Source organism: Bombina bombina, chromosome 2, assembly GCF_027579735.1.
Source record: "Bombina bombina isolate aBomBom1 chromosome 2, aBomBom1.pri, whole genome shotgun sequence".
NCBI classification, from domain to species: domain Eukaryota; kingdom Metazoa; phylum Chordata; class Amphibia; order Anura; family Bombinatoridae; genus Bombina; species Bombina bombina.
Window position 1 is genome coordinate 1,040,124,112 of NC_069500.1, and position 24,271 is coordinate 1,040,148,382.

At 37.5% G+C, this 24,271-nt stretch overlaps 1 protein-coding gene across 2 annotated transcripts in view; it reads left to right on the forward strand.

The window, feature by feature from the left end:
- Positions 1–2,761: 2,761 nt before the first annotated feature.
- Positions 2,762–24,271, forward strand: part of JADE1 (jade family PHD finger 1) — a 343,209-nt gene continuing 321,699 nt past the window's right edge. The window contains exon 1 of one of the 2 annotated variants that reach the window (XM_053703655.1): positions 2,762–2,964. In XM_053703655.1, coding sequence (XP_053559630.1) covers positions 2,881–2,964 — 84 coding nt within the window. In that variant the 5' untranslated portion in view covers positions 2,762–2,880. The remainder of the gene's footprint in view (positions 2,965–24,271) is intronic. The other variant, XM_053703656.1, reaches the window with a different exon arrangement.

Sequence of the window (24,271 nt, forward strand, 5' to 3'; positions counted from 1 at the left end):
CAGACACAGCAGTTATGAAGCAGTAGTCTAAAGACTGCTGCTCCATAACCCTGTCCGCCTGCTCTGAGCAGGCGGACAGGAATCACCACAATTCAACCTGATCGAGTACGATAGGGTTGATTGACACCTCCCTGCTGACGGCCCATTGGCCACGAGTCTGCAGGGGGTGGCGTGTTGCAATGCTGGATACGGAAAGCGTATTGCTCTCCGCATTCAACGAGGTCTTGCGGACCTGATCCGCACTGTCGGATCAGGTCTGCAAGACCTTTAATAAATAGGCCTCACTAAGGGAAGTTTTGCTTCAATATCTTGTTTTCACTTAGAAGGATTCATAGGAGGGATCACTTCATCCAAGTGGACAATTTCACCATTTGGAGTTGAAGAACACTACTTTTTATATTTTTTCAATTTATATATATATATATATATTCGCTTTGATATATTTTTTCTAATATTTTAAATTTTTCTCTATTTGTGGATATTCATTATCACTTGTTTTACTCATACATTTTTTTCAATTCATTTAACTTTTTCATTTTTTATATATTTTTTCTTCACGTTTTTTACTTTTGGAATCATTTTTTTGGTGTGAGTTACCAACATTCCTCAAGGATTCACATTGTTTTTTTCTATATCTTCTATTGGATCACACAGGAATTCTATTATAGACTGACTCATAAATGCATCCATAGGATATAACTATCATGTGGACTTTACACTATTTGGACTTGTTATTTTAGACGATTTTAGGATATAATTATAACATTGATATTTCTTGTGTAAGCTTTATTCTATTAGGTAAAATCCATCACCTTTTGTGAATTATTGCAATCACATTATATTTTATTTAGACTCTATTGCACATTGTTTTCTATTATAATTTTTGTTACATGGATCCATGTTATAACATTTTATGTATGTTATTTATTAAATGCACTTTATTTTAATCTTAGCAATTTTCCTTTGCCTTGTATATAGGCGCTCTTTGTAACCTAGCTGTTTCAATATTTACCTTTAGGGCCTGATAGGGACCCTTATTTCCAAGGAGCTATAAGGAATATACATACGTTAAGCGCTGTGAGATACTCATATTTTTTCACTAATAAACAAATTACATGTTTTAACAAATTAATTTTGGGAATAGAATGTTCCATCTGCTGCTCTTGATTGGCTGATTGGTCATCTTCTGCTTGTTTTCTACAAGGCTTGTGGCTCAAGCTTACAACTTTACCCATGTGTTTAATTCCATTTGCAGTGGTTACATAGTAGTTTGACTTACAAATACAAAAATGACATGCTCTTATGGAACACCTTTTTGAACTAGAATATCCCATTAATGCAATTGTTTGTGCGTATTTTGCAGAACAATAATTTATTACTAAAATTAAATAAAGTGGTTTATATAGATGTTTCTCTCTTCTCTTTCTCTATCAAAGTGGTTTTTTGTAACTATTTTTCTATCTTCCCTGTCAGCTCTACGTACCTTCCTCCTAGTGTGCCCCCACATAGCTCACTAATATGCTAGTACTGCCTATACCTGTATCTGCTTACTCGTGGTAGGCAATAATATGAATGAGAATTATTACACTACTCACTGGTATTTCAGAGATACTTTAATTTTCCAAAATGTGATGCAACTGTTTTTTTAAATGATGTAAACGAGTGGGTGTCTGTATTGCACTTGATATAAACAACTCCCAGCATTACAATACCTGCTTTAAAGAAATATGAAACTCAAACGTTTTCTTTCATTATTCAGATAGAGCGTGCAATTTTAAACAACTTCCTACTTTACTTCTAAGCTAAATTTTCTTAGTTTTTATGGTATCTGTTGTTGAAAGGCAGGGATGTAAATGCTTAGGAGCCTGCCCATTTACGGAGCACTATATGGCAGCAGCTTTACAATAATGTTATCCATTTATAAGAGCACTAGGTGGCAGCACTATTTCCTGCCATGGAGTGGTCCAGATGCCTACCTAGGTATCTCTTCATCTCAGAATATCATGTGAAAGAAGCAAAATTGATAATAAAATTAAATCTGAAATATTTTTTTTAAAATGGTATGCTCTGCGTGAATCACTAAAGAAACATTTTGGGTTTAATATCCCTTTAAAGAACAAACTACAGTATTTCAATTTATAAATCTGACAATGAAATTACATGGGTTTGCCCTGAAGACAAATCTGAAAACAAAAAACCTAGCTCAAATTTATAGTACTAAGATGTATCTGACAGAATTAGCAATTGTGACACTGCTAATTTTTGACACTTTTTTTTTTTTTAGAAATGTGCTTTGTCTGAAGTGGAGCCACCTGTTCTGTTATTTCACCCACATAAATGTTACACTTTATCATCAAGAGCTACATTTTAAATTGTGCTGTAATAGCAGCATGTGCCAGATACTAATAATAGTGATTAGTTACTTTTATGCATAACATATATATATATATATATATATATATATATATATATATATATATATATAAATAAAATGTTTTTAAACTCCAGTATAGCCTTGCACACGTTGCCTATACATAGTAAAGTGTGTTTGTTAAAACTTTTATTAGATTTCTGTATTTATTATAATAATCATCGGGGAATATCTCAGATAATGTCTAAATGTTTCCACTTTGCAGAATGTTTAACAGATTGTAGATTTTTGAAAGAAAAAAAAAACGGTCTGTGTCCATTCTCCTCCCTTTTTCTTTCCATTTTGGCATGAGATCAAAGTGCTCCCCCCTGTGGCAGCAGTGACCCAGAAATGAGTTTGATTCACAGAGTCCTTCCTCCATAACAAGTAAATAACGTCAGTCATACAGTGCATGTGTGAGCGGAGACACAATCTGCTCCCCCTAGCATTGAGCCGCTGGGCTGGACCTTATGATCACAGACCATCCATGTGAAGAGCGCGGCGGGGGGGACATATACAAACTGCACCGAGCTCGCCCCGGAGCACCCGAGCAGGTACAGTCAGCCCGTGCTATCCGCCCTGTACAGGGGAGCGAGAGAGGAGGGGTGGGGGCTTCCTGTCAGGCTTGTTGCATTTCTTCTTTCGCACTCTAGTTTTTATGCCTTGCTTTTAAACAGGAGTTGTGGGAGCCCGAGTGGCTTGAACGCTGCCAAGGTCGCTGCCTAGTGGAAAATAATATAGTACGTCATTAATATGGCGCCAAAAGATTTGGTACATGATAGTGTAACAGACACTCGGGGCTACTGCTTGTTACTATCCCATCGCTTAGCGGTGACATGAAGAGGGAGGATGCACAAGGGTTTCACCGTGTATAAATAGAAGTTTAGGTTATCCGATGTCAAGTTACGTAACATATGTTAACATGCTACTGTCTCCAGGCCCGCGGGATATTTTTTAATACCTTACAGGTTAATAATTATGCAACACTTTTTTATGGAAAAAGAGTCATCAGTGCCTCAGCTGCAACCGCAAACACGACTTTAGTCTATCATAGCGAGCCAAGATTGATTCACAGCCAGAGAAAGGTGACTTTTGCATATGTTGGTGCCCGGTTAGAAGCTACCAAACACAAATAATAAAGTGTGATATCTACAGCTAGTGTTAGTGCCGTGGGTGGGCGGTGCACCTCGCCTTCCCATGTACACGTGTAGTTCACTGTGCAGTCAGTTCATTCCGCCACTGCAGTGTACGGTACGCTGCGGTCCCGTGACCGTTCACATTTCGAACGTTGCCCTGGCTTTTTGGGAAGCTGATTGGCACACGCCCTGGCAGGCGAAAATGACGCTCCAAACAAGATGAGGGGGGCGTGACAGGGGCAGGTGCATGGGCTGCAAGCGCTGTCATCCAGCACTTATCCACCCTGGACCAATAGTAATCGTAGTAGAACACTTGATTCAACAATATGGCAATCTATGTATTACCACGTTAGCTGCTGGAAATATTGCACTGTATTACTATGTAATCCGATTCCGTATCCGTTGCAGATGTCTCTTAAAAAGCGTTAACTGGTTATAAATGCTCGTTTCTTGCACATTTCGAACAGCAAACTATTTTACAGTGTTTACAGTAAAGCAGTTTGTCCAAGTGTCGTTCATGTGGCTTATCAGATGGAAATGTGGCTTGTGTATTATGATAAAGATTTAACAACAAATTGGACTAGAAGAAAGCAGTGAAGTTATGAACTGTGTTTAACTCTTTCTGCATGGCGTATATTTTAGACAAGGCAGGTGTATTGACCTAAAACACAGGTTGTTACCGTCTTGAACTTATATGCCAACCTAAATATGTTACTTTTCGTTATAAACAAGTTATTCTTTGTTGAAGATGTTGCACTATAATGTAGAAATATATTTTGATATTCATATGGATGTTATATCACCAATGCATATGGCCATTTCTGACGAGTTCTGCTCTCTTATCTGAAGTGACAGACCAAGTAATAGAAACATAGAATTTGATGGTAGATAAGAACCAAAAAGGCTCATCGAGTCTACTCGTATTACATATTACTTTTTCCTTAGGATAGCCTTATGCATGTCCCAGGCATTTTTTAATTCCTTTAGTCTTTGTGTTTACCACCTCAAATGGAAGTTTATTCCATGAATCCACCACTCTTTTTGTAAAAAAAAAATGCTTCCTCAAATTTCTCCTTAATCTGTTACCCTCTAACTTTAGATTGTGACCCCTTGTTTTGGCATTTATTTTCTTTTGCATTTACAAGCGTTGCTTATGCACACTACTGGGATCTGGTTTCCAGAACTATCTGAAAGAGGGTGTGTACATAGTGGGGAAAGACCAGCAAGTAATGCTGAACCTTCCCAGACCTGCACATTTCACCAGTGAACCTTCATCCTGCCACTGTATCACCAGGACTTTGGAAACATGCTAGAGAAACTATTATAGATTTGTGCTGTTGCTTTTTATATAAGGGAACTGCTTTTCCTGCTGATGTAATGGAACCATGTATGGATCATGTAACCATGTCCCTGTTCCAATGAAACTTATTTATTTTTAATCCTTTCAGTATTGATTCACATGATCTTTCTAAAACTTTTTTTTTTTTTTTAACATGCTCTTTCTTTGGAATTTGAAACTGCATTTTTTTTGATTTTGCAAAGCATTGCAAGTTAATTTTCACATAATCATCACATTTTCTTTATTCACTGACATTTATATATTTGTTCACCATTAAAATATTTTTTACATTTATAAACAACCATAAAATTCTTAGCTTGCCTGCACTAGTTTGCAAATATTTTATATTGTAATGTAAACCTCTCTTGCAGAATCAGCTTTATTTAGTAGCTTGGCATAAAGCCTGCTGCTAACAACACTTCCTGCCTGGCTAGGTTTATATAGTAACATTTATGTGCACTTGACTTCATTAGGTCAGTCGTTTATGGCTAGTACTTTTTTTGACTGAGGGTGAAAACATTTAAAAAGACCACATCTCTTTTATAGCATAAACCTTTTTAATGTTATATGTTGGTTGCACATGATTAAATGCCCATATTAAAGGGACACTGTAACCAAAAATAAACTTAACATAAATCAATTAAAAGATTTGAAAAAAATACACTTTTCAAATCACTCTAATTTTCAAATAATTACAGTTTCGCCGCTATTATATTCAATTTTTTAAATCTTTTCCAAACCCACTCAGTGGGTACTGTTGCTGGGTGTGCAATCCGGACGGAGAACCGAGGTTGGAATATGGCGGCACCTAGCCGCAATGCGCATGCGCAGACTTGCGGAACGTCATTAAAGACGTCTATGCCTGGATAAAACATAATTTATGTAAGAACTTACCTGATAAATTCATTTCTTTCATATTGGCAAGAGTCCATGAGCTAGTGACATATGGGATATACAATCCTACCAGGAGGGGTAAAGTTTCCCAAACCTCAAAATGCCTATAAATACACCCCTTACCACACCCACAATTCAGTTTAACGAATAGCCAAGCAGTGGGGTGATAAAGAAAGGAGTAGAAAGCATCAACAAAGGAAATTTGGAAATAAATGTGCTTTATACAAAAAATCATAACCACCATAAAAAGGGTGGGCCTCATGGACTCCTGCCAATATGAAAGAAATTAATTTATCAGGTAAGTTCTTACATAAATTATGTTTTCTTTCATGTAATTGGCAAGAGTCCATGAGCTAGTAACATATGGGATAGCAATACCCAAGATGTGGAGTCTTCCACTCAAGAGTCACTAGAGAGGGAGGGAATAAAAACAGCCATATTTCGCTGAAAAAATTAATCCGCAACCCAAAAAAAAAAGTTTATTTCATTTTTGAAAGAAAAAAACTTAAATCAAAAAGCAGAAGAATCAAACTGAAACAGCTGCCTGAAGAACTTTTCTACCAAAAACTGCTTCCGAAGAAGCAAATATATCAAAATGGTAGAATTTAGTAAATGTATGCAAAGAGGACCAAGTCACCGCTTTGCAAATCTGATCAACTGAAGCTTCATTCTTAAAAGCCCACGAAGTGGAGACTGATCTAGTAGAATGAGCTGTAATTCTCTGAGGTGGGGCCTGACCTGACTCCAAATAAGCTTGATGAATCAAAAGTTTCAACCAAGAAGCCAAGGAAATAGCAGAAGCCTTCTGACCTTTCCTAGGACCAGAAAATAAAACAAATAGACTGGAAGTCTTCCTGAAATCTTTAGTAGCTTCCATATAATATTTCAAAGCTCTTACCACATCCAAAGAATGTAAGGATCTCTCCAAAGAATTCTTAGGATTGGGACATAAGGAAGGGACAACAATTTCTCTACTAATGTTGTTAGAATTCACAACCTTAGGTAAAAATTGAAAAGAAGCCTGCAAAACTGCCTTATCCTGATGAAAAATCAGAAAAGGAGACTCACAAGAAAGAGCAGATAACCAAATTAAGACTCCAAGGAGGAGAAATTGATTTAATGACAGGTTTAATACGAACTAAAGCCTGTACAAAACAGTGAATATCAGGAAGTATAGCAATCTTTCTGTGAAATAAAACAGAGCGAAGATTTGTCCTTTCAAGGAATTTGCAGACAAACCCTTATCCAAACCATCCTGAAGGAACTGTAAAATTCTAGGAATTCTAAAAGAATGCCAGGAGAATTTATGAGAAGAACACCATGAAATGTAAGTCTTCCAAACTCTATAATAAATCTTCCTAGAGACAGATTTACCAGCTTGTAACATAGTATTAATCACTGAGTCAGTGAAACCTCTATGACTTAGAACTAAGCGTTCAATTTTTATACCTTCAAATTTAATGATTTGAGATCCTGATGGAAAAACGGACCTTGAGATGATAGGTCCGGCCGTAACTGAAGTGGCCAAGGCGGGCAACTGGACATCCGAACCAGATACGCATACAAAAACCTGTGTGGCCATGCTGGAGCCACCAGCAACACAAAAGACTGTTCCATGATGATTTTGGAGATCACTCTTGGAAGGAGAACTAGAGGCGGGAAGATGTAAGCAGGATGATAACACCAAGGAAGTGTCAGCGCATCCACTGCTTCCGCCTGAACATCCCTGGACGTGGACAGGTATCTGAGAAGTTTCTTGTTTAGATGAGAGGCCATGAGATCTATCTCTGGAAGCCCCCACATCTGAACAATCTGAGAAAACACATCTGGATGGAGAGACCACTCCCCTGGATGTAAAGTCTGGCGACTGATATAATCCGCCTCCCAGTTGTTTACACCTGGGATATGCACCGCAGAGATTAGACAGGAGCTGGATTCTGCCCAGGCAAGTATCCAAGATACTTCTTTCATAGCTTGGGGACTGTGAGTCCCACCCTGATGATTGACATAAGCCACAGATGTGATATTGTCTGTCTGAAAACAAACGAACAGTTCTCTCTTTAGCAGAGGCCAGAACTGAAGAGCCCTGAAAATTGCACGGAGTTCTAAAATATTTATTGGTAATCTCACCTCTTGAGATTTCCAAACTCCTTGTGCTGTCAGAGATCCCCAAACAGCTCCCCAACCTGAAAGACTCGCATCTGTTGAGATCACAGTCCAGGTTGGGCGAACAAAAGAAGCCCCTTGAACCAAACGATGGTGATCTATCCACCATGTCACAGAGTGTCGTACATTGGGATTAAAGGATATTAATTGTGATATCTTTGTATAATCCCTGCACCATTGATTCAGCATACAAAGCTGTAGAGGTCTCATGTGAAAACGAGCAAAGGGGATCGTGTCCGATGCTGCAGTCATGAGACCTAAAACTTCCATGCACATAGCCACTGAAGGGAATGACTGAGACTGAAGGAGCCGGCATGCTGCGACCAATTTTAAACGTCTCTTGTCTGTTAGAGACAGAGTCATGGACACTGAATCTATCTGGAAGCCTAAAAAGGTGACCCTTGTCTGAGGAATCAAGAAACTTTTTGGTAAATTGATCCTCCAACCATGTTTCCGAAGAAACAACACTAGTTGATGCGTGTGAGATTCTGCAGTATGTAAAGACTGAGCTAGTACCAAGATATCGTCCAAATAAGGAAACACCGCAATACCCTGTTCTCTGATTACAGATAGTAGGGCACCCAGAACCTTTGAAAAGATTCTTGGAGTTGTTGCTAGGCCAAATGGAAGAACAACAAATTGGTAATGCTTGTCTAGAAAAGAGAATCTCAGAAACTGAAAGTTTTCTGGATGAATCGGAATATGAAGGTATGCATCCTGCAAGTCTATTGTGGACATATAATGTCCTCGCTGAACAAAAGGCAGAATAGTCCTTATAGTCACCATCTTGAAAGTTGGTACTCTTACATAACGATTCAAAATTTTTAGATCCAGAACTGGTCTGAATAAATTTTCTTTCTTTGGTACAATGCATAGGTTTGAATAAAATCCCAAACCTTGTTCCTGAGGAGGAACTGGCATGATTATCCCTGAAGACTCCAGGTCTGAAACATACTTCAGAAAAGCCTGAGCTTTTACTGGATTTACAGGGATGCGTGAGAGAGAAAATATTCTCACAGGAGGTCTTACTCTGAATCCCATTCGATACCCTTGAGAGACAATGCTCTGAATCCAATGATTTTGGACAGAATTTATCCAAAAATCCTTGAAAAACCTTAATCTGCCCCCTACCAGCTGTGCTGGCATGAGGGCCGTACCTTCATGCGGATTTAGGGGATGACTTTGGTTTCCTAAATGGCTTGGATTCATTCCAATTTGAGGAAGGCTTCCAATTGGAAGCAGATTCCTTGGGAGGAGGATTGAGTTTTTGTTCCTTATTCTGACAAAAGGAACGAAAACGGTTAGAAGCCTTAGATTTACCCTTAGGTTTTTTATCCTGAGGAAAAAAAAATCCTTTTCCCCCAGTGATAGTTGAAATAATAGAATCCAACTGAGAACCAAATAAATTATTACCTTGGAAAGAAAGAGATAGTAATCTAGATTTAGATGTCATATCAGCATTCCAAGATTTAAGCCACAAAGCCCTTCTAGCTAAAACAGCTAAAGACATGGATCTAACATCAATTTTGATAATATAAAAAATGGCATCACAAATAAAATTATTAGCATGTTGCAGTAAGTGAACAACGCTAGATATGTCAGAATCCAATTCGTGTTGCGCTAAATTTTCCAACCAGAAAGTTGATGCAGCCGCAACATCAGCCAAAGAAATAGCAGGTCTGAGAAGATGACCTGAATATAAATAGGCCTTCCTTAGATAAGATTCAAGCTTCCTATCTAAAGGATCCTTAAAGGAAGTGCTATCTTCCATAGGAATAGTGGTATGTTTAGCAAGAGTAGAAATAGCCCCATCAACCTTGGGGATTTTTTCTCAAAACTCTATATATTTTGCTGGTAAAGGATACAATTTTTTATACCTTGAAGAAGGAATAAAAGAAGTACCTGGCTTATTCCATTCCCTAGAAATCATATCATGAATAGCCTCAGGAATGGGAAAAACCCCTGGGGAAACCACAGTAGGTTTAAAAAACAGCATTTAAACGTTTATCAGACTGAAAGTCAATAGGACTGGATACCTCAATATCCAAAGTAATTAACACTTCTTTTAATAAAGAACGCATATACTCTATTTTAAATAAATAAGTAGATTTGTAAGTGTTAATGTCTGAGGAAGGATCTTCTGTTTCAGATAGATTCTCATCAGAAGAGGATGAATTATTATGTTGTTGGTCATTTGAAATTTCATCAGCTAAATGAGAAGTTTTAGAAGACCTTTTACGTTTTTTAGAAGGTGGAAATGCAGACAAAGCCTTCATAATAGAATCAGAAACAAATTCTTTAAAATTTACAGGTATATCATGCACACTAGAAGTTGAAGGAACTGCAACTGGCAATGTACTATTACTGATGGAAACACTATCTGCATGTAAAAGTTTATCATGACAACTATTACAAATGACATTCAGTGGAATAATTTCTACAATTTTACAACAAATGCACTTAGCTTTGGTAGAACCGATGTCAGGCAGAAATGTTCCAGCAGAAACTTCAGAGGCAGGATCAGATTGGGACATCTTGCACAATGTAAGATAAAAAACAACATATAAAGCAAAATGATCAATTTCCTTATATGACAGTTTCAGGAATGGGAAAAAATGCAATAGCATAGGCCTCTGAAAGCAAGAGGCAAACAAACAAGGGGTATTGAAATAATTAAAACAGTTTGGCGCCAAGTATGAAGCACAACGTAACGTAAACTCTTTTTTTGGCACTGGAAATGACACACTTGCATCACTAATGACGCTGCCGTGTGAAAGGTCTCGGCGTCACGTATGACGCCGGAAATTACAAAGTTGCATAAAAAACGTACATTTTCGCGCCAAAAATGTTTTCGCGCCAAGAATGATGCAATAAAGTTAAGCATTTGACGCACCCGCGGGCCTAATACCCGCAATTGCAAGAAGTAGTCAATTGAAAAAAGACTAAACCCCAGGTAAGAAATAAATTTCTTAAAAATGTTTACATTCCCAAATATGAAACTGACAGTCTGCAGAAGGAAATACATGAACCTGACTCATGGCAAATATAAGTACAATACATATATTTAGAACTTTATATAAATGCATAAAGTTCCAAACCATAGCTGAGGTGTCTTAAGTAATAAAAAACATACTTGCCAAAAGACACCCATCCACATATAGCAGATAGCCAAACCAGTACTAAAACGGTTATTAGTAGAGGTAATGGTAAATTGAGAGTATATCATCGATCTGAAAAGGGAGGTAGGGGATGAATCTCTACGACCGATAACAGAGAACCTATGAAATAGACCCCCGTTAGGGAAATCATTGTATTCAAATAAGTGAAACTCCCTTCACGTCCCTCTGACATTCGCTGTACTCTGAGAGGAATCGGGCTTCAACAATGCTGAGAAGCACATATCAACGTAGAAATCTTAGCACAAACTTACTTCACCACCTCCATAGGAGGCAAAGTTTGTGGGTGTGGTGAGGGGTGTATTTATAGGCATTTTGAGGTTTGGGAAACGTTGCCCCTCCTGGTAGGATTGTATATCCCATATGTCACTAGCTCATGGACTCTTGCCAATTCCATGAAAGAAAACAGGCTTCAGATGCGTGAGCTCAAGGGCGTAATGCCCATGCGCAAGCCGACAATTGCATATTAATGATATGCAACTAGACGGCCGCTGATTGGAGGAAGCAATGAACGATTGCACAGCCCATATTAGTGGGTTGTCGTTCATTACGTCATGAAGAAAAATATAAAACATTTTTTAATATGATAAACGGATCGTTTCACATTGAATGTAAGTGCATTTTGTTAGTCTCATATTAAAAAATGTTTTTATATAATCGTTGCATATACAAAAAATCTTTTCACAGTAATCTTTTAATATTCTATTAAATTTATTTTGACTTGCATGTCCCAGCCTCCCCCCAAAAAAATGACACCCAGAAACTACTTTATTAGAAGTATGCAGAACTTTTTTTGCCTAGTTAAACTGGTATATACTATTTTTATATTTATTTTAGAACAGTTCAAGTAGTAAATAGCAAGTAGTTGTTTTCTGAATACTTTTAATAATATAAACTTTTAAAGGGATACTAAACCCACATTTTTTCTGTAATAATTCATAGCATGCAATTTTAAGCATCTTTCTAATTTACTCATATTATTCATTTTTCTTTGTTCTCTTGCTATCTTTATTTAAAAAGCAGGAATGTAAAGCTTAGGAGCCGGCTTATTTTTGGTTCAGGACCTAGGTTTGCTCTTGCTTATTGGTGGCTAAATGTAGCCACCATTAAGCAAGCACTATCCAGGGTGCTGAACCTAAAATGGGCTGGCTCCTAAACTTTATATTTATGCTTTTTAAATAAAGATAGCAAAAGAACGAAGGAAACATTGATAATACGAATAAATTAGAACGCTGCTTAAAATTGCATGCTGAATCATTAAAGAAAAAAATTTAGTATCCTTTTAAGTCGCCCTAAATCAGTTTGCATTTGCTCATTTTCAACTAGCAGAACCAGTTTTATTTCATGACGTGCATTAACATTTTGACGGAATGTCCTTTTTAAGCACAAAGAAAAAAATGATTCCCACACTTAGTTTCAGATTATTGGAAATTTTTAACAGAAACTTTTGTTGTGTATATATAATCAATGTATTTTATTGCAGTGCTCCTACCAGCTTATACAAGAGACTGCAAAATCTGGGTGTTGTTTGTTGTGTGTGTTTTTGCATATTCATTTGGCTTAATCTTAAAATTTGGCAGCACTGATGCCTGAGAGGAGGGTGGCATTAGTTCTTTGATCTGTATCCTCAGATGAGCTGCAGGACCTTTGGGGAATCATGCAGTTGTGCCAGATGGCTTTTTATGTTTTCAGACCTCATGGAAGTATGAATTCCCATTATTCTTGCCCTTCTTTAAGCCGTAAAGTAGCAAAATATTGTGTTTCAGAATGGCAAACACAGGCAATGTTCACTGATATGTTCCTCTGCTAACTTTTAGGACACCCCTACAGCTTCATTCTCATTTTGTGAAACAGTGATGGTTCTGCAATAGAAAGTACCCCTAGTTTATATTATATGAACATGTTATGGATATAAGATGCACATTAACTTACTGAATGATACATACACTGTACAAAAATAATAGTCTGCAAATATTTGCTTTTATAAGCTCTGTAATTTTCTGATCACTCACAGCTGTGTGTGATTTTTTTTTTTATATTACATTACAATACAATTCCTGACAATTGGGTATGTACTAGAGACACCAACACACAGTGGTGACATAGCAGTTGTCCCTCAAACGTGATGTCACTGCTAGTCTCAAATTGATGTTAAGTGCTATATTTTTTATAGTTTGTGTATTGCATAAAATCATTAACACACATTAAAGGACACTAAACATATTTTTTATATGAAATGCTTTAAGAGCAGTGCAGAAAAGTTTAGTGAAAACTTAACTTTTATGGAGCTGATTTTGCTTCTAAGGCAATAACTGGAGCCTTAAAGGGACATTAAACACTGAGATGGTAATATGAAATGATAAATCGCATATATAAAAATAACTTGGCAATATATTTTCATTATTTATTTTGCTCCCTTTTCCTGTAATTCAATTCTGAAATTGTGAGCCTTTCAGTTCATGTTAAAAATGGAAGTGCAGAACACTGTTGTTTATATTCCCCACAGTCATTGGTTGCACACTCTAGCAACCTATTTATAACTGTCCCTTATTGGCCACACCAGAGAAGGTAACCTAAGTTACAACATGGCAGCTCCAATCGTTTTATAGACACTAAAACTTTGAACTTATTTTGTCAATATTTAAACAGCTAATGAAACTTTAAAAAATACATCTACATGTTATTCTCATACTAATGTTTAATTTGAATGTACCATTCTTTCCAGTATTTATTTAGTGTTTTAATTAATAGTCATTAAATTTGACTATTGTTTGATGAAAATTCTGGCATATTGCTGTTTCATTTGTTGACATAACTTACGTGCTTGGTTATAGTCGCAGCCACCAACCTCTTCACTAGTACCAGCAATGCAGCCATTTAGCTGCCACAGGCTACACAGAGCTTGCACACCTACTGCCTTCTATGAAGCATTGGATCATATAATGTAAGCCAGGCAGTGAGTGCTTTTTCTCTGTAACCTATGAGGCAGCTGATTGGTGGTACTGAGCACTTGTAAATAAAATATATTAGTTTTAGTTAGGGGTTTGGAAGCCTGGGTTAGCACCAGACACCTAACAAGATACCAACAGAACTTGCAGGAGCTGGTTTAGCCTCCCTGGAGATAAGTTGTGTCTTTACTATAAGTTCTGCAATATTTTTAAAGCATTGCATATAACAATTGTGTTTAGTGTTAATTTAGTTCAAAATAAGGCTGCGTGTCATTTGCTTTATTGTTTTGCTGGTGCGATCCAAGATCTATTGAGGTCCTCATTTCTCAACTTACTGGACCAATTTGTAGCTGGGAGCTGTGCTTGATTTTGTTTGTGTATGCTTCAAACCATTTTACTTCTCAAATGATTAATAATCATCATTACTTTGCTGTTAATGTGTGTTCATCCATATAAAGTGAATATATGCAATAAATCAGAGCTTGGCACATTTGAGGAGCCAGAAACCTATATTACGTGTCAGGCAAGTGTTTTTGTGTACAGATATATGTAAAAAAACACGAACCGTGTTCTCCACAGAAAATGTCAGCCTGGTGGTATGTATATTATTTATATATATATATATATATATATATATATATATATATATATATATATATATATATGTATATATATATATATATATGTATATATATATGTATATGAAGTAGTTGGAGTGTGGGTGGTTTAATACTTTGCAATATAATATATTTTCTATTATTTATAAATGCTACTTAAAGGGATATTAAACAGTGCTCCTGTGGTAAAAACAAATATGTTAAAGGGACATTTCAGTCAAAATTTAAATGCATAAATGAGTCTTGTCTTCGAATAGAAACATATTTGCAATATGCATGTATTGGCAAAAATGCTTCTAGTAAAATATATCACTATTTTAGTATTTTTATCTGCATGTGCATGAGTAGCATAGCTAGATATTCTCAATGTACCTTTATTTTAAATACTGCAGCTGCTTAAAGTTAGTATGGGCTTTTTATCATGTTAGCAATGATGCCAATTGAGTCATTACCATATGATACATGCTTATAAAAAAAAAAATAACCTTTGAGTGCTAACGACAGCTCTGAGCCGTTGCTAGCACTCCCGCACTTTGATGGAGGTCTGAGGACCCCCATCTACTTCTACCCTGGCAATCTGGCCTGGATACTCACAGGCATCGCCGGGGCTTCCCTCCCCTTGTGGTGACGTCGCGTACAGTGACGTGATGACGTCATTGCGCAACTTTATTTAAAATTGACATTTGTCAGTTATAGGAAGATGGGGGCATGCAAACCCCCCAAGACCTACCATTGTAAAGGTAATAGTCTACCCTTTCCAATGGTATAAGTCTTTGGGGTGTAGAATAAAAATGTAAAAAAAATTATTAAAAAAAAAAAAAAAAAAAAGGATTTGGGGGTCTCTAAAGGCACATAAATAAAGATCAAAATTGCCTAGAGACCCCCAAAATACATTTTATAAAAATAAATATCGGTTTAAGTATTATAGCTAAATGATCACCGTGGTAACAAGCGTTACCGCAGTGATCACCTATCTGAGAAATGTTGCATTCTCTTTTACATTACGGACTGATATTATATTTGTAATCCCATGATCACCTGGATAATGTGGTTACAAATTAATAAATGTTACAGTTATGCTGTTTAAAAGACCCCCACACCAAATAATATTTTTATAATCATGAGTCTTTTAGCGTGTGTGGAAGATGAGTAAAACACCCTCTTTAAGCAGCTCTCTCCATCTTTCAAAACTTCTGTATTTTTACTGCAAATAAGCTTATTTTTGCAATAAAAATGATATATTTTCTAGCGACATAATTCCTTTAAAAATATTTATTTATTTTGTAAAGATAATTATGGTTGTGTCTCAGTGCTGAGGAAGCAGCTGAGTTCTCTATGAACTCAAACTCTGATTTCTTCACTGATGATGCATATGGTATATAAACTAAATATTTCTAGAAAGTACACACCAAGCCACATCAAATGAGGGGCCACATGTATTGCTAGCACAAAAATAGACAATTAATAAGTGGAATTACTTGCCAACAGTCCCTGATTTCCAGGGACAGTCCCTGGATTTTGTTGTATGTCCCTGGATTTTTTTTGTCCCTGGAAATGTCCCTGAAAATCTCTTTTGCATAACATTTGTTGTTTGTGTGTGTATATATATATATATATATATATATATATATATATATATATATATATATATATATATATATATATATATATATATATATATATATATATGTGTATATATATATATATATATATATATATATACACACACATGATAAATAGATATAGTGTATTATTTAAATATAATTCATTCCTAATGGAATATTATTATTATTGAATGGGTTCACATATTATTTGTCTTTCTAATTTTGATGCTGTGTTGTAAAAATAACCATATGCCCAGAATGTGTTCCAGAGACTGGGTAGGTGTAAGAGCTTGGTGCTGTAATCTGTATAATAAACTATGGATAAATCTAAATTATACTATTACTTTCATATGGGTGTGTTTTGATTGCAGAACTGAGTGGGCGGAGCAGTTGAACAGTAGGTCGTCAATACTGCAGTAACCCGCTTGCTTGCTCTGCTGCAAAGTGTCCCTGGAATTTTTTTTGAAATGTTGGCAACTATGAATATAGCTCTTTGCCTCGTATTTGTATTGTTTTCAAGCAAAGCAACTTATTCCATTAATTGCTGTGCACCCCAAATTCATGCTAGAACTACTTGTAGCCCCTTATTTGATGCAACAAGGGGTGTACTTTCTGCAAATGTGTGCTTTGTGTATCACATTTTAATTTCTCAGGTGGCTAGAACGGAAAGTTGTTTAAAACTGAATGTTCTATCTGAATCATGAAATAATTTTTTGGGTTTACTATCCCTTTTAATTGCTGAAAACAGTGCAGTAAATTATTAGATGCTGTTTTTGATAATTTATCAAATTGACATGACTGCAATAAAACATTGGGGAAAAAACAGTGAAATGTTCTTAATTTCTGCTTATTTCAGACAGGTTACCTACTACACATATTTACCAACACATGTTTTGATGATAGTGCTTAGAACAATAAAATTACATACTATTATTTATTGAGCCAGGAGTAAAGAAATACACTTTTTCACATTTTATGCGCTATTTTTTTTAAACCTGATGACACATATAATAATGGTATATTTTGAATCTGCTGGGTCTACTGAAAAAACAATATAAAGTTTTGTATAGTTTATTCACACAAACTTTACTTCTAAAAGTGTTTAAACGTAAACTGAAACAAAAAGCTCTAAACCGGCTTAGCACACAGGTCGGAAATTGCTTAGCAGCCAAAGGGTTAAAAGATGCTTCTATTGAAAACCGAAATGCATCCATGTGGATTTCAGTTTTGGCTGGAATGTCCCTTTAAATCAAAGTAAACCTAAAATGAAACAGATTGTGTAAAAAAACGGCAAACAGACACGTTTTCTTAAATAATGAGCCCTGCCTCCAATATGATATGGGAGCTGACATCTTTGAAACTTAGGTTACATTCTTACTGCATAGGCTCCTTCCTCCTTGTAAGGCTGTGACAGGAGGTAAAGGACACTGCACAAATGTAGGGAAAAAATAAATAAAAGGTAAAATCTATTAAATAGATGATGAACAGGACACAGCTTAGGGCTTTGTTATTACAACAATGAAACAGACTGTTTAACATCCCTTTTTAAAGAGCTATGAAACACCAATTTGTTTTGTTTTGTGATTCAGATAGAGCATACAATTTTAAACCACTTTCCTTTTTGCACATTTGCTTCATTCTCTTGGTAACCTTTGTTGAAGGAGCAGCAATGCACTACTAGTTGCTAGCTGAACACCTCAGGTGGACCAATGACAAGAGGCGTATATGTGCAGCCACCAATCGGCAGCTAGCTCCCAATAGTGTATTACTGCTCCTGAGCTTTCCTCTGTATGTACATCAAAAAAGGATGCCAAGAAATCAAAACAAATTAGATAAAAGAAATACATTGGAAAGTTGTTAAAATTATATACTTTATGTGAATCACAAAATAAAAATGTTGGATTTTATGTCCCATTATATAATTATATATGTCCCATTGTATAATTTAATGTTAATTTATTTTATGTTAATTTGTGCTACAGCATTGAACAAAATACTAAAATCAGTTGGACGATGTGCCTATTAAATAGGTCCTGGGTGGCGTGTCAGGGCAGCGACTTAATATAGCCGCAATATCAGAGGCTCAAGGTGAAACCTAAGATATCCACCGATTATCAATGGTTAACGGTAACATCCATATCAGTGAAAACCAGAATTGAGCAGCTCCTCATCTGCTCTTTCCACAAGTTATTGAGCTTCCTGTGTGAGTAATCCCTGAGTACCGATCTGGACCGCTGAGATCTCTGACGGTGGCCTACATCTAGGATCTTGCCCCCCCCATAACCCTGGTAAGGCAGTTGTACTGGAACTGCTTCAAATATTACTTAAAAGTCGCAATTCTTAAAGGCGTTTACACTTGCGCCTAACCAGCTGGAGGAGACTGTAATGGAGGCGGTCGAAAGATGGGAGGCAACAGTGACCAAGTCGATCACCAAACATTTTAGGGCAATGAGCATACTTTATCGACAGTTCTACTAGAATATGAGTTTACAGCCACATCACCCCTTGAAGAACATGAACAAGGTACCGGAATAGATATTGACCCTAAGATGGACTGTAAGGAGAAGATTGACCTATGCACACGACTGACATTAGGGCAACCTAAATCTCCATGCTCTTGCGCCATTTCTAATATCCCCACTAACGGACCGAAAAATCACTTCAATAAACATCATACCCTCAATAATGCCAACTCAGTAATTGGGGTAAACAGTTCTAATCACTCTCAGGAAGACTATATCAATCCTAACATCAATAATAGAAGACCGGGAAGCTATGACGCTCCTAAAGTGTTGTCTGGTCAAGATCACCGGCTGTACAGGGACAGTAAAGACTGATCCTATATCTAAGTGGAGTCTACTTAATTAAAGTCTGACATTTCCACAATACAAACATGGTGGAATCCTTGTCTGTCCCTTCCAAAATGTGAGTGACCGATTTTAGCCTATCGGCTGTACTAACCTCCTAGCTCCCTAATTAATTCTTAAACAAAGACCGTATTAGGCTATATATGTTGTTTATAAAAATGTACAGTTGCAGCCTTAGCTTTATCAAGTTTTTACAATATATTATTTCAAAGGTCCAAGAGTGACCGTTTGTATGACTATCTTTCCTCCGCTGGGTCATTTAAACTTTACTGAGTCCATGAGTGGCTCTATGAAGACATGGAGGAATTTATAGTTTTTACAAAATGAGGTTCCATCATCATATATTTACTAAAGTTAATTGTTTTAAGAGTACTTGGTTCTTCAGATATGCCATGACATAGGGTATGCAAAAGATCTCCTTGTGCATTTTGTTACCACAATGTAATAATACCTGATGTTCCATTACCCAATTTTGATAACTGTTTTCCATTTATTGTACTCGCTAAAAACAATACAAAAAAAAAGGTCCTGTGGAGAACACTGATAAATATTAGGCACTGGGAGAATTTCTAAGAGCGACGACAAGCTGGATTTGCCAAGCCTTGCAGTGAATAATACTATAACATTTGTCCAGTTTTCTTCCCTGGACCTATTTAATGGTCATACCATCCATTCTGACCAGCGTGCTAAAATTTAAGCCAATATTAAGCTAAAATTAGCTAATATTAAAGGGACACTAACACGAAAAAAAAGAACATTGCAGATATAATTTCATAAATTCTTACAATTACAGTTTCTCTCTCATTTTCTTTTAATCTTGTATGCAAAATGTATTATTTTCCAAACCCCCCTCTGTAGGACTCGTTATGAGTCCTATTAGTGGGGTCTACTTCGGTGGGAAGATGGCGGATTGTCCGTAGTGCGCATGCTCAGAGTTTTTAGTGACGTCTCTGCCCCCTGCCTCAGCTTTTATAGACTAGCAGGCACGCTCTAGCTGCCATCTACCCAAAGTGTGCATGCGTTAATAAATTGCGACTTGTGCGCACGTGCAGGATGACATGCAACTCCGATAATGATATGCAGAGAAATGAATTGATTCGACGAGTTAAACATCTATAGAAATACCTGTTCTGGTGGAATGTCTTTAGTGACCTCAGAGCTGTTAAAAATAATTTAATTTTAAAGACATTGTTTTGAGATATATATATATATATATATATATATATATTTATATTTATATATTTATATATAATTCCAGAATTTAGCACTCAATGTTCCTAATAATCAGCTGCGGGGTGCCATCTAGTAAATATTTAGAATTATAAGTCCAAAAGGTGCACTCGCCGTAATGTGAAGAAAATATTTATTCAAATGAGTGAACGTTTTCGGGGAGTAACCCCCGTCCTCAGAGTCTTATTATTCTCATAAGAGTCTGAGGACGCGGGTTACTCCCTGAAAACGTTCACTCATTTGAAATAAATATTTTCCTCACGTTACGGCGAGTGCATCTTTTGGACTATATAGAAGTGTGATGCATTGCATTATGCTTCATTAAAGGATCGGTATGGTTTTTTGGGCTGCTAAATGACTACGTTTTTGTAATCCTTTAATTTTTTTTCAATGTTTGTTGCAGAAATCATTAAAGGATCATGAAACCCAAAATTTTTCTTTCATGATTTAGGTAGAACATACAATTTTAAACAACTTTCCAGTTTACTTATATTATCAAATTTTCTTTATTCTTTTGGTATCATTTGTTGAAGGAGCAGCAATGCACTACTAGTTTCTAACTGAGCACATGGGTGAGCCAGTGACAATCGGTATATATATATATATATATATATATATATATATATATATATGCAGCCACCAATCAGCAGCTAGAACCTAGGTTCTTTGTGGCTCCTGAGCTTTCTTAGATAAACCTTTCAGAAAAGGATAACAAGAGAAGGAAGCAAATTAATTAATAGAAGTAAATTTGAAACTTGTTTAAAATTGTGTGTTCTGTCTAAATTATGAATGTCTAATTATGATTTTACTGCCACTTTAAATAAATTTATGTTGCATTATGCAATTTATTTGTGCTTTTGATTTCTTAGGTAACATTCATGAATAATGGGAATATTATAATACTGTCATGTATTACAAATTAGTACACTGTCCCACCTCGCTCGTTCATATTGCCACCTGGCTTGCAAAATTTTATTTGGAGCAAACAGTTTTCTTTCATCCTATACTATAAAAGGCCAAGTGTGTTTGTCCGAAGCTGTCATGCGCAGTAGAGACAGCACGCGGACAAACACACTGGCCTAAGTCCCTACCTGTTCTGCCGACTGCGCCGAGCAAAAGTGGGCGTGGTCGAGTGTGAAGGGGGCGGGGCCTAACGTGAAGGCCCGCGAAGGGGGCGGAGCCTAGCGTGAAGGCCCGTGAAGAGAGCTCAAACAGCTCAAGAGAGGGTGGAGGGATGTGGGGAGAGGGGGGAGATGTGGAGTGAGGGGGAGATGTGGAGTGAGGGGGGAGATGTGGGGGAGATGTGGAGAGAGGGGGGAGATGTGGGGAGAGGGGGGAGATGTGGAGTGAGGGAGGGGGAGATGTGGAGAGAGGGGGGAGATGTGGAGAGAGGGGGGAGATGTGGAGAGAGGGGGGAGATGTGGAGAGAGGGGGGAGATGTGGGGAGATGGGGAGAGATGTGGGGAGAGGGGGGAGATGTGGAGAGAGGGAGGGAGATGTGGGGAGAGAGAGAGGGGGGAGAGAGAGGGGAAAGAGAGAGGGGGAGAGAGAGAGAGGAGAGAGAGAATGAGAAAGAGAGGGGGAGAGAGAGAGATGGGGGAGAGAGGGAGAGAGAGAGAGGGGAGAGAGAGAGGAGAGACACAGAGAGAGGGGAGAGAGAGAGAGGGGGGAGAGAGAGAGAGGGGAGAGAGAGGGGGGAGAGAGAGAGAGGAGAGACAGAGGAGGGAGAGAGAGAGGGGGAGAAAGAGAGAGAGAAGAGACAGAGAGAGGGGGGAGAGAGAGGGGGGGAGAGAGAGAGAGAGGGGGGAGAGAGAGAGGGGGGAGAGAGGGGGGGGGGAGAGAGAGGGGGGGGAGAGAGAGGGGGGGGGAGAGAGAGGGGGGGGGAGAGAGGGGGAGGGAGAGAGGGGGAGAGAGAGAGAGGGGAGAGAGAGAGAGAGGGGAGGGGGAGAGAGAGAGAGGGGAGAGAGAGAGAGGGGAGAGAGAGAGAGAGAGAGAGAGGGGAGAGAGAGAGAGGGGGGAGAGAGAGAGAGAGAGAGGGGGGAGAGAGAGAGATAGAGGGGAGAGAGAAAGAGAGAGGCGAGAGAGAGAGGGGGGGGGAGAGAGAGAGATAGAGGGGAGATAGAGAGAGGGGAGAGAGAGAGAGAGAGGGGTGAGATAGAGAGAGGCGAGAGAGAGAGAGGCGAGAGAGAGAGAGGGGAGAGAGAGAGAAAGGGGGGAGAGAGAGAAAGAGAGAGAGGGGGGAGAGAGAGAGGGGAGCGAGAGAGAGAGAGGGGGAGAGAGCGCAAAAGAGAGGGGGGAGAGAGAGAAAGCAAAAGAGAGTGGGAGGGAGAGAACGCCAGGGGTGGGACCACTGTACTGCAAAAAATGGCCCGTGTGAACGGGCTTTAGGACTAGTATTGTTATAAAATAATAGTTTGGTAGTGTAGATGTAGACAAGTGTGCATTTTGACTTGGAGGCATCTATGCACAAGGAAGTGAAAAACTATTAGAAAACATACTTGTTAGAAAGGATGTCTGTAAGAAGCTTTCTTCTTCTAAACCTGCATCTGGTCAGGTGCTGAAGCTGATTGTCAGCTTGTGGTATAAGAAATTAAGTTCCTAAAAATCAGGTCTGTGACTTTGACTCTGTTACTCTGTATTTTTTTCTGTACCTTGTTCCAAGATTGAAGATTAAGTGCAGTAACAAAAAAAACCTTGTGCAATATACACAATTTAAAAAAATAATACATGTTTTCTTTAATTTTGGAAATTGTGAGCATTCCAATCCCTATTAAAAGTGTAAGTGCATACTTTAGACTTGGGTATAGATTATGAGTGGAACGGTATTTATTGGTCCAGCTCTCGTGTTAAAGGAATAGTCTAGTCAAAATTAAACTTTCATGATTCAGATAGAGCATGCAATGTTAAAGAGAAACTAAACCCACATTCTTTCTTTCATGATTCAGATGGAACATGCAACTTTCTAATTTACTCCTATTATCAATTTTTCTTTATTTTCTTGCTATCTTTATTTGAAAAATAAGAATGTAAGTTTAGAAGCCGGCCCATTTTTGGTTCACAACCTGGGTTGTCCTTGCTGATTGGACAGCACCAATAAACAAGTGCTGTCCAGGGTCTGAACCAAAAATGGTCTGTCTCCTTAGCTTAGATGTCTTCTTTTTCAAATAAAGATAACAAGAGAACGAAGAAATTGATGATAATAGGAGTAAATTAAAAAGTTTCTTAAAATTGCATGCTCTATCTGAATCATGAAAGGAAAAAATTGGGTTTAGTGTCCCTTTAAGTAACTTTCTAATTTACTCCTATTATCAATTTTCCTTTGTTCTTTTGGTATCTTTATTTGAATGTAAGCTTAGGAGCCGGACCATTTTTGGTTAAGCACATGTAGCGCTTGCTGATTGGTGGCTACATTTAGACACCAATCAGAAAGTGATACAGAGGTGCTGAACCAAAAATGGCCGGCTCCTATGCTTTTATTCTTGATTTTAAAATAAAGATAGCAAGAGAATGAAGAAAAATTGGTAATAGGAGTAAATTAAAAAGTTGCTTAAAATTGCATGCTCTATCTGAATCATGAAAGTTTAATTTTGACTAGGCTATTCCTTTATCCCCTTGGCAACCGAGAACTTGTAGGGCACGTCCTACAAAGGGTGTCAGTTAAAGGGACAGTCTACCATAGAATTGTTTTTGTTTTAAAAGATAGATAATCCCTTTATTACCCATTCCCCAGTTTTGCATAACCAGCACAGTTATATTAATATACTTTTTACCTCTGTGATTACCTTGTATCTAGGAACCTTCTTCCAGCCCCCTGATCACATGACTGTGACTGTTTATTATCTATTGTCTTAAATTTAGCATTGTGTTGTGCTAAATATTAAATA